The sequence below is a fragment of the Lonchura striata genome, chromosome 19, assembly GCF_046129695.1.
Source record: "Lonchura striata isolate bLonStr1 chromosome 19, bLonStr1.mat, whole genome shotgun sequence".
NCBI lineage: Eukaryota > Metazoa > Chordata > Aves > Passeriformes > Estrildidae > Lonchura > Lonchura striata.
In genome coordinates this window covers 5,819,752-5,835,351 of record NC_134621.1, presented here as the reverse complement: position 1 = coordinate 5,835,351, position 15,600 = coordinate 5,819,752, and the positions used below count along the sequence as shown (strand labels likewise).

Below are 15,600 nucleotides of genomic sequence, written 5' to 3'. Positions count from 1 at the left end.
CACGACAGGGATGGGCAGCTCCAGGCTGAGCTGCAGAGGGATCCCAGTCCTGCACTTTTGCATGGAGAACCACAGCTCATGGGGCATCTTCTCCATGAGCGAGCAGAGCATCCCAGGCACGGCCTTTTCCTGGTGTGGTTGGAGCTGCCAAAGACCCCACAGAGCAGGGTGAGCACTCAGAAGGGCCCAGCTGCCATCTGCCCACGGATTCCTGTCACACCTGCCCACCGGCACAGCACAGAGAATCTTTGCCCCACTTTGCACCGTGGATTTGGTACAGCCACATCCACGTGTCACCAGGCAAAACCACCGCAGACCTCAGCCCTTACAGACGAGGCAGTGCTGCAAAATGCAGACAAAAGCATCGCCCTGTTGTGGGGCACCCTCCTGCCCCCCTCAGCCTGCTGCAAACGGCCACGCACAGTGGCACAGCCCCTGCGTGCCACTGCAAAGCCCATTTTTCCAGGAGCTCCTTGCTCCTCTCTCCAGCCCCTGGCACAAGATCCAGCCCCCAGTCTCGCCCTGCTCCAGCAGCTCATGCCACAGCCCTGCACCCACCATTCCATCACCTCTCTAACTGCATCCTAGCAGTGGAAATCGAGATGCAAGAAAGTCCTGGGTTTTATTTATTTTCAATTTTTCTCCCCTTTAGACAGTCCCAGGCCCCATTTTAGAGCCCCCACACTGCTTAGCCAGGACAGCATCTGAATGCATCCCCATCCTATCTCAAATCACCTCCCCAACAGGCCCTAAATGGCTTTTTATGCAGCTATATAAACCCTTATGGAAAATATTCACATGCTCTATTAAATAAATTAAGGGTATTATTTTCTCATCATTCTGTTTGATTTTTCTAGGAAGGATGTAATTTTTTCATTTAACTCCAGTGGACCAGAATAATAAAAAAAAAACCACAGCCAAAAACCTATAGAAAGGTATATTACCCTGTAGTGGAAAATTAGATTCCTCCTACACGATACTATAGGATGATTTAAATATAACATATAGAAATATAACATGTTATTAAATTTTATAGTATCTTTCTAGAAAGACCTACAGTATAGGATTCTAAAAATTACTCACAAAACCTATTATACTTCAATCCAGCCCAGCTGGTCTCCTTTCTATTACATGCTGCAACTTTTCCTAAAAGGCTCAGGTTTTAATAGTGTCTTGAAATATTGCTGCAATCACACTCCAGGAATGGCTCTAAACTCCTCCAGAAATGACAGACCCAAGTGTGAAGCCCCTGGACTTGGGGTGGGATGGAGATGGGGGTGGATGGGACTCTGCACTCTCCAAAAAAAAATCAAAAATCAAAAATTATAGTCAAAAATCACTATAATTAGCAGAGGGGTGAGGGGTCCAGTGAGGGCCTAGGTGATAGTCTTCATGGGCATAGAGTAATTTTGTATTTCAAATCCATTTCTCTCCCAGCACTCATCACCCCAAATATTTGGGGTATTCAAGCAGTTATGGGTGCTCCAGCACCAGAGACTCATCCTCTTCCCCCTGCCTTCCAAAAAAACCCAAAAAGGGTTACAGAAAAAAGTTGCCTGTAGCAGTTGCCATAGAGACTCTCCAGCTTGGCACAGAAACCCAAAATCTTGTAAAAAATGGAAGAATTTAAGATTTTAATCAGTGAAAACACACGGGAGGCCAAGAGCATCAACGCACATCCTTGCCTTAACTGCAAGATGTGTTCACCCCTCGCTTAACAGCATCCTGAGAGCCAGCCGAGCACAGGGACAGAAAGGGAGAGGAACGAAAACAATGAAAACCCTGTCAGCTTTCGAGTATTTTCTGTCCCCAGCAAAGCAGCCTCTTGCTGCCCGGGCTGATTCTGGACCAATACCCCACCGGCCAAGCTGTTTGTGTTCCCATTTCCTTCATCTGCCGCCAGAAAAAGAAATATTCAACAATACAAGCGAGGCAAAATATTTCCCAGAACCGCACTATTTCTCCCATAAACTTCACCTCAGCGCCAGCACAGCCAGCAGCGGGGGAGGAAAAACAAAGGAGAAAATCCCGACTTTTAGCAGCATGAAATGTTTTTGCGACAGTCTTGAAATTGCTCTTTTCTGCTGCATTCTCCGCTGTCACTCCTGACCCGGCTTCCACCGTGACCACAAATCAAACGTGGTGGGATAAACTCACTGCTCTGGCATTTTCACTGCTTGGCAGAGCCCTGGTCCCAGTTGTGGCTGCTGGCTAAGACAAACACGGCCCCAGGCACGCTCCGGTGGCCGCCTTTCCACTGGCGGCACGCTGCGGCACGCCAAGGTGGCCAAGGATCCTGTTTTCCCACCTTCTAAGCCTCGTGATGAGTCAGGGAGGCGATGGCATCCACCAGCAGCAGCTCAGGGATGGGGCAGTGGTTTCACCTGGCAGCAGGATGTGGGGGATAACCAAAGCCACAGCACCGGGGAAAGCCTCCAGTGCCAAGGGGTGTTGTGTTTCATGCACAACAGAGGAAACGGAGCTTGAGGAACACCAAAACAAGGAACTTCAAAAAGGAGCGGTGCTGGCCCAGAGAATATTGTTGTATGAGCTCAGCCGCTTCAGAAGGACGGAAAAAATCACGCACTGACCCCAAGGGGTGATGGAAGGACTCGGTGTGCGGGGGCTGAGCTTGAGACCTGCCACCAGCATCCACCCAAGGGGCCCAGGGGCAGCTGGGTGGGAGGGAGGTACCTGCAGCAACACCCCAGCACCACAAGCTGCTCCAAAGCCCTGAAATCAGGGAAGGACCCAGACCTGGGGGCTCAGGTAACTGTCCCCACACTGCCCTGGCACGCTGACGTGGAGGCAAGGACACTGTCAGCTCCCAGCTTAGGCAGGCTGAGGTGCCTCTCCAAAACCTTCTAACAACACCAAGTCCCCATCTGTAAAAGTGCTCCTTGCTTTTACCCTCTGCTGCACATTTAGATGCCTATCAGGATGAAGGTTCATTTGCTTTCCATTAACCCCATCCCTAGCAGCACTGGGAAATGCAGGATGCATCTCTCACCAGCTCCTCCAGAACCCAAGAGCTGGAGTCAGGACTTGGCTGGCAAGGAAGGCCCTGGAGGGAGACAGAGGGACTTACAGACTATAGGAAACACTCCAGCACCAGCTCATCTTCATAAACAAGATCATTTTGCCTTGAAGGTCACTGGGAAAGGAGTTTTTTTACTTCTTTCTGTGCCTTTACTCTTCTTCCATTGTAAAAGCAGGTCTCAACAGTGCAGCCATGTCCTGAACTCTGCTCAGCCCATGATGGGCACATGTGTGTACATACACACAGTGGGCAATTCTAAAACTGCCTTGGAGTCCCCTCAGATGCTCTTAAGGGCATTGCCAGGCTCAGGGCAAGGGCTATGCTCAGGGACCTTTGCTCCTCTCAGCCCCTTTTTGCTCTGGACTAGAGCAGCCAGGCACTCAAAGGGCCACCAAGCATCTGCATGGCCTTGAGATACAGAGCAGAGGCATTTCCTGCCCTCAGATAAAGGCTAGGGACCATTCCCAGTCGGATTTGCCAAGGCTCCCAGTGTCCATGCCATGGCCCCCAGCCCTGCCCATGCTGCCCCATCCCCCTTGAGTAGCTCCCTCCCTCCCCTGCACTCTCCTGTCTTGCTGAGCCTGTGTGTGGGTGTAGCTGGAAATGAGATCTTTCCAGCTGAACTGCAAAATGAAATGCAGAGATCACAACTCCTTGAACAGATTTAGTGCACACCCCCCCCCCCCCAACCTCCAGCCTGCCCCCTATGCAAAATCCAGGCAATAGTGAAAAAAAAAACCCAAACCAGAGGTGAAAAAATTCAAGGTGTTCGGCAGATGAAAGGGGGAGACTGGGAGGGAGGAGGTAGGCACTGCAAAGCACTTTCCTTTCACCCCCAGTTCACCACAAGATCTGCAGCCTGACCCCCACTTGCTCAAGCCTCTGAGCTCCCAGAGCTGAGCCAGCCCAGCTTCACGGGGCTGCGAGACAAGAGAAAACAAAGCCCAGCACAAAGCCAAGCCCAGAACCCAGCTGAGATGTGAACATGCCCTGCTGGAGGAGCCAGAGCCCATTCACCGAGATGGAGGCAGAAGTGTCTCCACCCTCACTGCGGATACCCCGTGCTGCCCTTGGGCTCCTCTGCCCTTCTTTTCCTGGAAAAAACAGGATTCCCCTGTACTGCTGCCATCAGCAGTTTCTGAAGAAGGGGCTGTGATTTGCCCACAGCAGGGGAAATTGCTCCCATGGGAACAGAGTGTTGGTGTATGGAGGGGGCTGTATGGGGCAGGATGTGCACCATCCTAAGAGACAGGGTGGAAGGAAAAACCAGAAGTGTCCTGAAAAATACCCTCACCACAGCATTGCCCCATCCAGGCAGCAGGGCCTGAGGCAGTGGGAGAAGAGGAGGAGATGTGGGGGTTCAGAGCCCCATTCCCAGCCTGGAGACTCCTGCAGTAACACTGGCTGTGACAGAGAATGGGGTGAACACACACACACTGCTGCAGGAGGAGCCACGCAGGCAGCAAGTCATCCCCTACACAAAACAGAGCCCAAGAGGTGGAAACACCCAGCCCAGCTAGAGAAAGGACATCCTGCCACAGCCCCAGCTCCACAAGGGCAGCATGACAGGGCAGCTCGGCCCTGGCTGCCACCATCCATCTGTCCCCGTCCGTCTGTCCCCACGCTGCTGGCCCGCTGTGCGCCACACGTGTGTGGGTACAAAGCCCCAGGACACTGAGCTGTGACGTGCCCTGTGCCACCCCCATGGCCAGCATGGTTTGGGGTGCCCGGGGTCAGCTCACATCCGCTGGGTCACCAGCAGAAGTATCCACGCAGCATCAAGGGCTGAAAGGAAAGAGTTCATCCCTCTGCCCAGGCTCATGGGTACCAAAGCCAGAGCTGCTGAGGGGCAGGCTGAAAGACCCATCTGATCTCCCCAAGCCATCCTTCACCCCCAAACAATTGCCTAAGGGGCACAAAATCCCAACGACAGGGAGAAAGGCAGTGGAGAAGAGTATGAGACTCCAGCTGTGATCAATCCCAACTCCAGAGCCAAAAAGGCTTCACCTGCACCTCTCCTCTGAGTTGAATCAGGCTCCACACCCTCCAACACTGAGCCAGCCATGGATTACAAACAATAAAGCAATTTATGCAAGGCAGAAGCCTTCAAGAATTATTCTGTATGCTTTCCATATAGTGCAAACACATTCCCCTCCACATGCGGCTAGGTCCTTTGTCAGAGGAATTTGGATTTTTGACCCTAGAAGTCAGGATGAATCTCTGAAGGAACATCAGAGACAGACCTGCACAGTGATCCTGAGCAGATTATGGTCTCAGGGGTATATCCTGAGACATATTTATGGCCCTCCAAAGCAAGATAAGTCAATAATCACATACAGTAGCAGTTACAAGTCAGATATTAATTTAATTCCTTTCCTCCCTATCTGCCCAGATAAACATTAATTCAATGGAGCATCACAGGGCTCCTTCATTTATCATTCTTACTGGAGTTTGTTTTTTCCCATTAAGGTAGAATTGCTACAGCCAGCCTATCTAGATGTGATAGCTCCCAAATTAAAGACGTTTTGCATCCAACACAGGGACCATCAGCCTTGACCTGGGATTCATGTTATTAGCAGCTAGGACCAATGCAGAGGAGGCTGGTTAAAGAGCAGCCCATTAAACACACTTAGAAGCCTCGTTCACCCACAGCACAAGGACCATTTTATTCCTACAGACCCTGGAGCCAAGAAGGAGCAGAGACATTTGCTCCTTTCCACAGAATCAATACAACCTGGCCCTGGGAGCTGCACACACACCCACGGCAGAGCTCCCACCACCTTCTCCCCTTCCCGGAGTAGGGCTCTTCCCAAGATTAGTCCCAACCCACAGTTAAAAATGAACCTTACTCACTATTAACATATTTACTCACATAGCGTGGCTGGCAGCTTAACACCAAATAAATGTTTTGGCAGCAGGAGTCGCAGGCATGGGGGTGTGCCCTGCCCTCCAGAAGGCAGCTTCAGCCTCACCGTGGGTTAACAAGCACTTTTAAATTGAATTAACAAATCATTAACAAGCCCTCTTCGCCATCTGGGCAGGGGAGGGCTCTGCCTGGGGCTGCTCTGGCCACCAGCATCTCGGGAGGGAGCACAGAGGCCATCAGTAAAGCAGGAGGAGGGACTTGGAAACCTGACCTGATTAAGGTGTGAACCACAGGAAATCCTGGAGGCGTAAAAACCCCCGGGGGTGGTCGGGCAGCCAAGGTGGGTGAGTCTCTGTGAGTCCCCTTGCCCAGCTCCACTGCTGCTGGCTGTGGGTTTGCCTTCAGCCCCCAGGGTTAGGGAGCATCTCGAAGCTGGATCAGTGGATGAACCGGGAGAAACCTCTTGGAAAAGAGCCAAATTAGGGATAAATGTAAGGATGCTTTGCACCAGAAACCCAGTAAGTGTAGGGCTAGCACCTGGATAAATAAATACCCTTTTCTTTCTAAGCTTTATGTGCCAAGCTCCCAGCTCTCAGTCATCACCTATGTAGCATTTTGTTCCCATTTTCAGCCCTCTTCTGCTCTTGCCCTTGGATTTTGCATCTCAGCAGAGAGAGAAAACTGGGATGACAACAGGCGACAAGCAAACCCCAACACCAAACAGCCGCCAGTCCCTCGCGCCTAGGAAACGTGCTAAAAATCCCAACCAAAACAACATTTTGGGCACAGAAGCCAAACCAAGGGACAATTTCCATCCACTTGTGACTAAACCAATGAACTTCTGAGTCAGGGACACATCCCAGCCTGCGTGCATGGCTGCAGCTCCCACCAGGACCTGCCTGCACCCCAGGCACGGGATGCTGCTCCTGGCACACCAACAGCCTCCTTCCCGTAAGGCATTACCAGCACCAGCGCAGCCAGCACGGAGAGCAAGCCTCAAAGCTTCTCTCAGCAAATATTCAGGCTGAAAAATGTGGTTTTTTCCATCTGTTCGGAGCTTCTTTGCCGGGGCTTTGGTAGGAAGCAGATGTGAGAGCATCCCAAAGCACGACCAGTCGTTACTCACTCCGTTATATAAAACCATGTGAATTTCCTCTTTTTTTCTTTTTTTTTTTTTTTGTGTTGTTTTGGTTTTTTTAGTTGGTTGGTCGGTTGGGTTTTTTTGGGGCTTTTTTTTTTTGTTGTTGTTTGTTTTATTTCTTAGCACCCGGCCAGATTCCTGGGTGAGAGGCCAAGGCTGAAGAAAGCCAAAGCCAAATGAACCCAGGTTGGGGAAAACCTCTGCATGCATCACCATCCAAAAGGAACATTTCACGTCTAGGTTGCTCAGCAGAGAGCCAAGGCACAGAGGAAGGGAAAGCCACGATCTGGCCTCGTAACAAACCCAGAAACACTTAGGCCTCCTAGTTAACTAGGAAATTCAACCCTCTCCAAACCACAGTGAAGCTTCAAAGCCCTCCCAACCTGACTCTGGATGCTCCTTCCACAGTTCCCCAAGGATGGCCTCGTTCCCTCAGACTCTGCTCCCAGCCAGCAAAGCTGCCAGGGGCAAAGGCTCCCCATGGGTCCTCTGCCAAGGGAAAATGATTTCATGACCCAAGTGAAAAAGCCATCAGGGAGGTTCATTTTGGCCTAAGGTTTTGCTCCATTCCAGCAAAACAGTAGAAAAAAAAAAAAGGAGTTGAGTAAAACCTGGGCAGGGAACTTGGGGTAATCCGAAACTTGGTCTTTTCAGAATGGGGAAAAACAATGAAAGCAAGTTTAAAATAAAAAAATGAGAAAGCAGCATTTTTCAGCACAATGCCAAAGCTTCTGCAGGGGGTGCAGGGGGAGAAGAAAGCAAAAAATTTTCTGTGCATCATAAAATCCTGGGCATTTCCAGACTGGCTCCAACAGCCCACATTACTGAACAGGGCAGAGAACACAAAAGCTGATCAGATTGAGAGCAGGAGTCTGGTGGGAGACACGTCAGCCCCGTGGATGAGTGGCAGCTGGGGTGGTCCAAGCCCACGTCTGCCCCTCCTGTGCTCGGCATGGGGGGCTGGGGGAGAGCTGGGATCTCCTCCTGCCACCCTGCCCCGGCTCCTGGCCCACAGGAATCCCTGTGTGTCCCTTCCAGCTCTGAATATTCCGTGAACTGATACCAAGCAAGGCTCCAGAGATGCTCCCCCACCCCACATGGGAGCAAGCACTGTGCAGTTCCTACAAGGAACCGAAGCAGAGCTGTCCCCAGGCAGGACGGGGCACTGCTCCCAGCCAGGATGACATAAACATGAACAGCCGGGAGAGAGGGAGGGAAAGGAAGAGAAGGAAGGAAGGAGAAGAAGGAGGGAAAGGAAGACAAGAAAGGAAGGAGAAGAAAGAAATAAAAAGAAAAAGAGAAAGAAAAAGAAAAAGAAAGAAAAAGAAATAAAAAGAGAGAAAAAAAAGAAAAAGAAATAAAAAGAAAGAAGAAATAAGAAGAAAGAGAGAGAGAGAAAGAGAGAAGAAAAAGAAAGAAAGAAAGAAAGAAAGAAAGAAAGAAAGAAAGAAAGAAAGAAAGAAAGAAAGAAAGAAAGAAAGAAAGAAAGAAAGAAAAAAAACTAACTTCTGGAAGTCATTACGATTCCTCTGCTCCAGTCTCCTTTTTGGCAGACAACTTCCCTCTCCCCTTCCCTCCCCCCACCCCACCCCAGCTCACTTCAAAATGCCAGCCTATGATTTTTAAATGAGAAAAAGCTGCGCTGTACTCCAGCACTTGGATAAACTCCTACACAAACTTCCAGATGTGACACAACAGCCTGGAAGGGGGAATTCGCAGAAGAATCTCCTTAAAAAACATATACACACGCAGGGAGCAGGGGAAGCGCCTGGCTGCCAGCACAGCTGGGTGATGGACGGGCCCAGAGATCGCTGCTGAGAGGAGGTGTCACCTAGATTAGGATGAAACTGCTCCTGGCTCTTGCAGGGAGGCAGGGATTAGAGGAACGCTGGCCACTGCATCCAGCTCTTGGAAGTGAACACCGCCTGCTGCTCCCGCTGAGCTCCCAAGAGGTTTGTGAACAGCAGGGAAGAGGATTTGCAGTTATTTGTCTCCTGGGAGGAGGGGAATAACCACAGCACCTCTGTGCTGCCCTTGCTGAAAGGTGATGGGTTGAGATCGTCACCCAGGAGCTGGAGTGAGGCAGGGAGGCAGCAGCACCTGCCCGGGTAGCAGCAGGATGCTCCATCCCAGCCAAGGGGCTGTGGGACACCCCTGGCTCGGGCATCAGCCACACAAAACAGGTTTCTCTTCTCCCCAGGAGCCAAGGAAGGGGCACAGAGACAGCAGAGGCTCGGCCACAGCGGGAGAAATTCCATCTGACTAGGGAGGGGTTGGAGGCATCAGCCACTGAACTGGGTCAGGGGAGAGAAACAAGCTCAGGTGCCCTGGGAGGGATCAGATACAGGTGAAGCAAATGGATTCTGGTTCCTCTGTGGGGTTTTTAAATGAAAACAAGATCCATTTCAGGTCTGACCTGTCAAATCAAAGCGTTTTGCTTTGTTAAACTCAGAAGTGAGGCTGGAACAAATGTATAGAAGTGTAAGGACACCACGTGCACTTGTTCCAAAAACACAGCCTTTTGATAACCAAAAAAAAAAAAAAATTAACTCTGCATCACACAGAACTCTTCAAAGACTGAGGAGGGGGTGAGGACACCTCAGTCTCACACAAGGTAACAGGGGTTCCACTTGCCCACTGCCCTCACCACAGCATTCCCACAAGAAGGGGTCCTGGGGGGCACTGCTGGGGCTGGAGACCCCAAACCACAGCACAGCTGAGCAGCCCCAGGGGTCACCCCCAGCAGGCAGGAGGGTCCTGGATCTGGTGCAGTCGGACACACAGGCACCCCTGAAGAGCTGGATCCAGCCCAGGGCACAGGCTGAGCTCAGCAGGGGCTGACCATGCTGGCACTGCCTTCCATGAAGAACCAAGCCCCAGCACAGCAGCTCCAGCCATCCTGTGAGCCAGCCTGGTGCAGATCTCAGTTACACCTTGGCATGAAGCCATGGGGATTCCAGACCCATTCCTGGAGGTGTCTGGGCATCTGCAACTTCCAAAAGGAGTTGGGGGTGATCAGTCCTTCTGTCACAGTGAGTTCATGGGCACTCTGTGCCCCCTTCCCTGGGACCCTGTGACTCTGATCAGATAACCCTGGACCCTCCTTCCTGCCCCAACGGGGTTGGTGGAGATCCAGGGAAGCCCACCCTGTCCAGAGTCTGTACAGACCCCTGACATTTCCTGTTTGTGCTCTTTTGCCCCGCTCTCCCCTTGGACACCACAGAATCAAGAGAGCTGAACCAACATATATTGGGGTAAGAGCCTCTTTTGGAAATCTTTGCCATCTCCTGATATTCCTCCCCTCACAGCCTTGGACCTCTGGGCTAGCCTGACATTCAGGGGGTTGTGTGAGGGGGGGAACATCATCCTCCCCAGGACCCAATTTGGTCACCCACCCCTCCCTTACTGGGGAGCAAGCAGAGCCATGTGAGGCAGCTGCTGGAAGAGTCCTCTCTGTTTTATTGCAGACAGAAGGCAGGGCTGGTTTCTCTGACCAGATCAAGATATGTTTCTTTGCCAAAGCCATTCCCAAACCCCAAATCCCAGGGATTGTGCAGGTAGGATGGGATCACTCCTCTTGGCGCCATCCAAACCCTCCCCTTCCCAGAGAGAGAATTTGCAGAGCTGCCCTTCACCCTCCAAACCAGGAGGAAAAAGGCAGGATTTCAGGCAACGTGGGGCTGTCTCCCCAGGAATGGCACCTTCCAGCAGGTTTTTACAGCGCCCCATTGCTGCATGCTGCTTTCCAGGCAGCAGTGCTCTGCAGGCAGCCAGGCGTGGGGGATGAGGCAGTTTTCTGTACTACAATAGATATCACAGGCCCTTTCAGTGACACTGTTATTTCTCTATTCAGAGCTCTTAATGCCAAGTGGTAGCATCCTCCCCACTTTCTCCATCCCCGCTCTTCAATCACTCCACAACTCTCAAGAAATAGCCTCGTTTCTTGTCTCTGATCAGAGGAGCAGCCTGGCACAGACCCTGATACAGCCTTTCATCTTCCCATCATTCGTGGTGCTTTCATTTTACAAGTGAAAGTCAAGTAACCAGCTTGCCTCCTCTTTTCTCCCCCTCAGAGACTCCTGCTTCTCCTCTCACAGCCTTGCTAGTGCACACACCAGGACACCCTGCATGTGCCACAGCCCATCACTGTGACCACTGAACTTGTCCCTGCTCCTTTTCCCTCTTAACCCAGGCAGTTCTCACCCAGGGAAGAACCTTCCACCCCAGAGCCACCAGGAATATGCAGGTTGTCATCTAGTCTTGCTCCCTCAAGTCCTCATGACTCCCAGAGAGGTTTTCACTCAAAGACCACAGTGGAGTGGAGGGAGAAGACAAGTTGGCCATCTGGTACATGTTTAGAGTTAAAAATCCCAAGGTTTCAGGCTCTGGAAAATTTCTGGATCAGGACAGACTTCACGACCTCTTTCTAGCCCTAAGGGAGAGGAGGAGCAGGAGAGCAACACAGTACCCCACATCTCTGCTCCAGACAGCAAGAGAAAAAGCTTCCTGGTCCAGGCAGAGAATGTTCTAGACAAAAACATGGCAGAAAACCCCCAAAAACCACATCAACAGAACTTTGCATCCCTGCTGGTTACTCAGCACCTCAACCATCACCCTCCCCTAGCCCAGCCTCAGGTATCACAGTCACACTACCTGCCTGGACAGGGATATAGAGCAGAATCCCAGGAGTTCCAGCTGCACTTCAGAGGTACAAACCATCTTTCCCAGACAAAAGTGGGTCCTGCACCTCCTCCTGATACCCCATCAACATTAAATTTTATCAGTCAGATTAGAGCACCATAAATCTGCCTGGAAAAGCCCCAAGCTCTGCATCTCCACAAGCACAGCTCAAACCAGAGTCTTCCCATCCAATTTCTGCAGGAGCCAATGCAGAAAGGTAAAATCCACCTGAGAGAGTGGCAGAAGGCAGTGAAAGTTCCAAACTCCCTGGAGCTGGGGCAGGATTCACCACCCACTCAGCCAAAGCACTGTCACTCCTCTGCAGGGCAGCTGGTGGCAACAAAGACTTTCCAGCAACATGATTACATGGTTTTAACACTGAGGCATGATTCCTAGAAGGTTAAAGCCTGAGAAGGGCCACCACACTAAAGAAAAATAAATAAAAGTAATAAATATAAGCAAGAGCACGCTTAGCTCCAGCACTGGAGTGGCAAAAAGGCAAAGGGATGAGCACAATGCTCTGCTGAACAGCCCAGCAAATGACAGTGCAGGTACCAAAGTAGGCACTTTATTCCTCTCATCTGAAGGCTAAACTGCTTTTTTTTTTTGTGTGTGTGTGTGTGTGTGTGTTGTTTTAAATAAACTCCTCCAATTCTGGGTCAGTGACCCTGAAAAAAACCAGCTGCATGCAGCTACATGACTCAAAGATCCACAGCATCACCCTCGTGGCCCCAGGACTCCTAGCAAGATCCTTTCTCTGTCAGTAACAAGTGAAAAATTGGCGACAATAATCCCGGTTAGCGGGACTGCACTTAATGCTCATGCCCGACTCGCAGTGGTGTTTGCAGGTGCCCACAATACCTCTGATTTTCCAAGGACAAAAGTTAATCAGCTTGTTTTTGCAGCCACAGAGGAGAAAATTTCATTTCAAGCCACTACTAGGGTGAGGGATTTTACTGAAAACACTAAAACATGCAGGTGTTAATATCAGGCTCAAAACATCATTTCAAAGATTTAAAAATTTAAAAAATAATTTTAAAACCCCATAAATACTTGGAAGCATATTTAAACCAGCAGTCATAAATATTATTAGTCAGAGTAGGCAACAAGAACACACTGATTTGCAGCCTGTCATTAATATTTCCTTCCAAAACAGAAGGCTTCACAAAGTTGTGAGATTTCCTAAGATGTTTAAATAAAGGCAGTTTGAACTGCTTGGATAGTCTGAAAGAGATCTGGAGAGAAGCTGCTGAGTGTATTCATGACTGGGAAGAGAAATCTTGGATTTTTCCCTCCTGGGGGACATTTTAGGAGAGAAGGCAGCCTGTTTATCAGAGAAATCTTTGCTGAAGCTCAAGTAAAACAACGTTCATAACTCCAGCAGACCCTCACCAAGCACACCAGCCTCAGCTGAGATGAAATCCCCAACAGTTCCTGCATGCCAGGAGCAGAGAAGGACCAGCACAGGGTATTCTGCTCCTGTGTACCATTAACATGTCCTCCGTGCTGCTGCACAGCCTCTCCCCCTCCAGATGTGGGGCTGCTGCCCCTGCGCCGGCAGCGCGGGCGCGGAACTTCCCGGGGAGCCTCTGCTGCACCAGCCCCCGCTGGAAGCCACATCGCTCCCCTTCATTTCGTTCTGGGGGTTCATTTCTACAAATAAGAAATGAAATCGGAATCTGGGAATGGTAAAATACTCGAAATTATAGAAGCCATGCGGAAGCCATGTGCTGGTTGCAACTCAGCTCCAAAGGGAAGCTTTAAAGACACCAAGACTGTGGAAAGAAGAAATTTTTCTATTGTTTTCTCTATTTTTTTTTTTTTTTTTTCCTCCTTTTGAAAGCTTAAACTTGATTAAAGCGGCTCGGCCTGTGCCAGAGCAGACAGGGAGCTTGGAAGGAGATCAGAAGCCTTTGGGGGGTCGTGGCTCACCCTAGGATCTGACAAACAGCTGCCCTTGGCCAATGCACGCCCGGGACCGTGACCCCCACCCTGCCCCGACCCGTCCAAGCCAGGAGCATCCCCCGGGGACTGCCGAGAATGGCCCCTTCGACGGGCCTCAAGCACCCTGAATTATGTAGGGACCCTGGAGCTGGGCAGCAAACCAACCCCCCAAAACCTCCGCCGCCCTCCAGACTGCACCGGTCTCGCAAACCCTCACGGAGGGGACCAGGGAGTCTAAAATGGGCAAGAAACGGGGTCAGGAAGGAAAAACCGATCCACACGGCAAGAGAACGGGGTTAGGGTCCCTCAGTGTGTCAGGGGAGCAGGACCAGAGACGGTCGATCCTCGGGGGAGATGATCCCCGGCAGCTTCCACTGCGAGTCCCCGTGGAACGGAGCGCTGACACCCGCGGGAGCCGCGGCGGGGCGGCGGTGGAGGGGAGACCCAAAAGAGGGGAGACCCAAAAGAGGGGAGACCCGCAGGAGGGGAGCTCCAAAAAAGGGAAGCCCCGCTGGAGGGGAGCCCCAAAAGAGGGAAGCCCAGCAGGAGGGGAGTTCCAAAAGAGGGGAGCCCCGCAGGAGGGGAGCCCCGCGCCACGACAGGGACCACCGAGCCCCTGCAACAGCCCGGAAAACTTCCCGGGCCGATAACGGCGGTGGGGAGCAGCTTCACCGGGTGCCGCCCGCTACCCCGGGGTCCTCCCAAACCCCGGCTCCCTCCTCATCACCCGGCGGGCTCCAGACGGGAGGTGCTCCCCGCCCTGCCGGCCGCTCCGGGGGCGTGGGGGCCCCGTGGGGCTTACCTCGCCGCCGAACACCTGCAAAGGATACGGGTTACAGACCAACCGGAGGCACCAGCTCCGCGGCCGGCTCTCCTGGCTCAGGTAGAAAAAGACGACGGGGGCCAGCGCCGGGTAGGGCAGCGCCTCCGCCTCCGAGTCGCCGCTGCCCGCCTCCCTGTCCCCCGGCCCCGGCTGGCCCCCGGCCCCGGACAGGTCATTAAGGCGGATGAAAGTCTTGGCTCTGCCCGGCTCTGGATCCTCCTCGGCCGCTCGCGGTCCATCTTCGTCCATCCTCCGGCCGGCGGCCCCGGGGGAGCCGGGGCGACGCGGGGCGAGCCGGTGGGACGCCTAGAGTGGCGCGGCCATGGCGGGGCAGGGGGGCTCGGGGATGCGGCGGGGCGGCTTCAGCGTCGGGGTGGCATGGCCGGGCGAGCCAGTGCCTCTCCCCCCGCCGGGCCCGGGCCGCCCCCCTCGTCCTGCCCTGCTGTCTGCGGGCTCCGTAGCTCCTCCTCGCCGTGCCTTCGGGGGCCCGAACCGGCCGAGCCGCGGGCAGGGAGGGCGGCGGGGCGGCCCCACTGCCGGTGCTGGCCCCCACCCGCGGGGCGGGCCACCCTTAGCGGCTCTGCCCGTCCCCTCTTCTCCCCGACATCCGCCCGGGGCGATGGGATGCTGCCCGGCGCCCCGGGGGACGGGCGGCGGCGGAGGATGCTCCCGCGGCGGCCGCGCCGAGCCGAGCGCTCCGCACAGCTGGATCCTCACTCCAACTTCAAGTCCCGGCTCCTCCTCCCCCCGGCGCCAATGCGGGCTCGCCCGCGGCCCCCCAGCGCCTCTCCATTGGCTGCCGCCCGCGTCCGTCCGGGGCCGCCGCCGGACCGGGCGCGCTCCCCGGCGGAGCTGGACGGGGCGCACCCGCCCGGGCACCGGCGCCGGGCACCGCCTGACCTGCGGGGCTCCGGGGCGGCAGCGGGGAGACGGAGCGCCGGGCGCTAGGGGCAGGGAAGAGCGAGGCGGCCGCGCAGCGCGTTAGGCGGAGGCAAGCCCCGGTGGGACACTGCAGCATCGGGAGAGGGGGAGCCGCGGGAGGAAAGGGGGAGATGCAAACAGCCCGCCCCGCCCGCTCCCTCCTGCGGGAGAGGGGAGCGCCAGCA

At 53.4% G+C, this 15,600-nt stretch overlaps 1 protein-coding gene across 4 annotated transcripts in view; it reads right to left on the bottom strand.

The window, feature by feature from the left end:
* Positions 1-14,810, bottom strand: part of CACNA1G (calcium voltage-gated channel subunit alpha1 G) — a 143,113-nt gene extending 128,303 nt beyond the window's left edge. For all 4 annotated transcript variants that reach the window (XM_077787361.1, XM_077787363.1, XM_077787362.1 and 1 more), the window contains exon 1: positions 14,502-14,810. In XM_077787361.1, the coding sequence (XP_077643487.1) occupies positions 14,502-14,743 (242 nt within the window). In that variant the 5' untranslated portion in view covers positions 14,744-14,810. The remainder of the gene's footprint in view (positions 1-14,501) is intronic.
* Between the last annotated feature and the right edge of the window lie 790 nt (positions 14,811-15,600).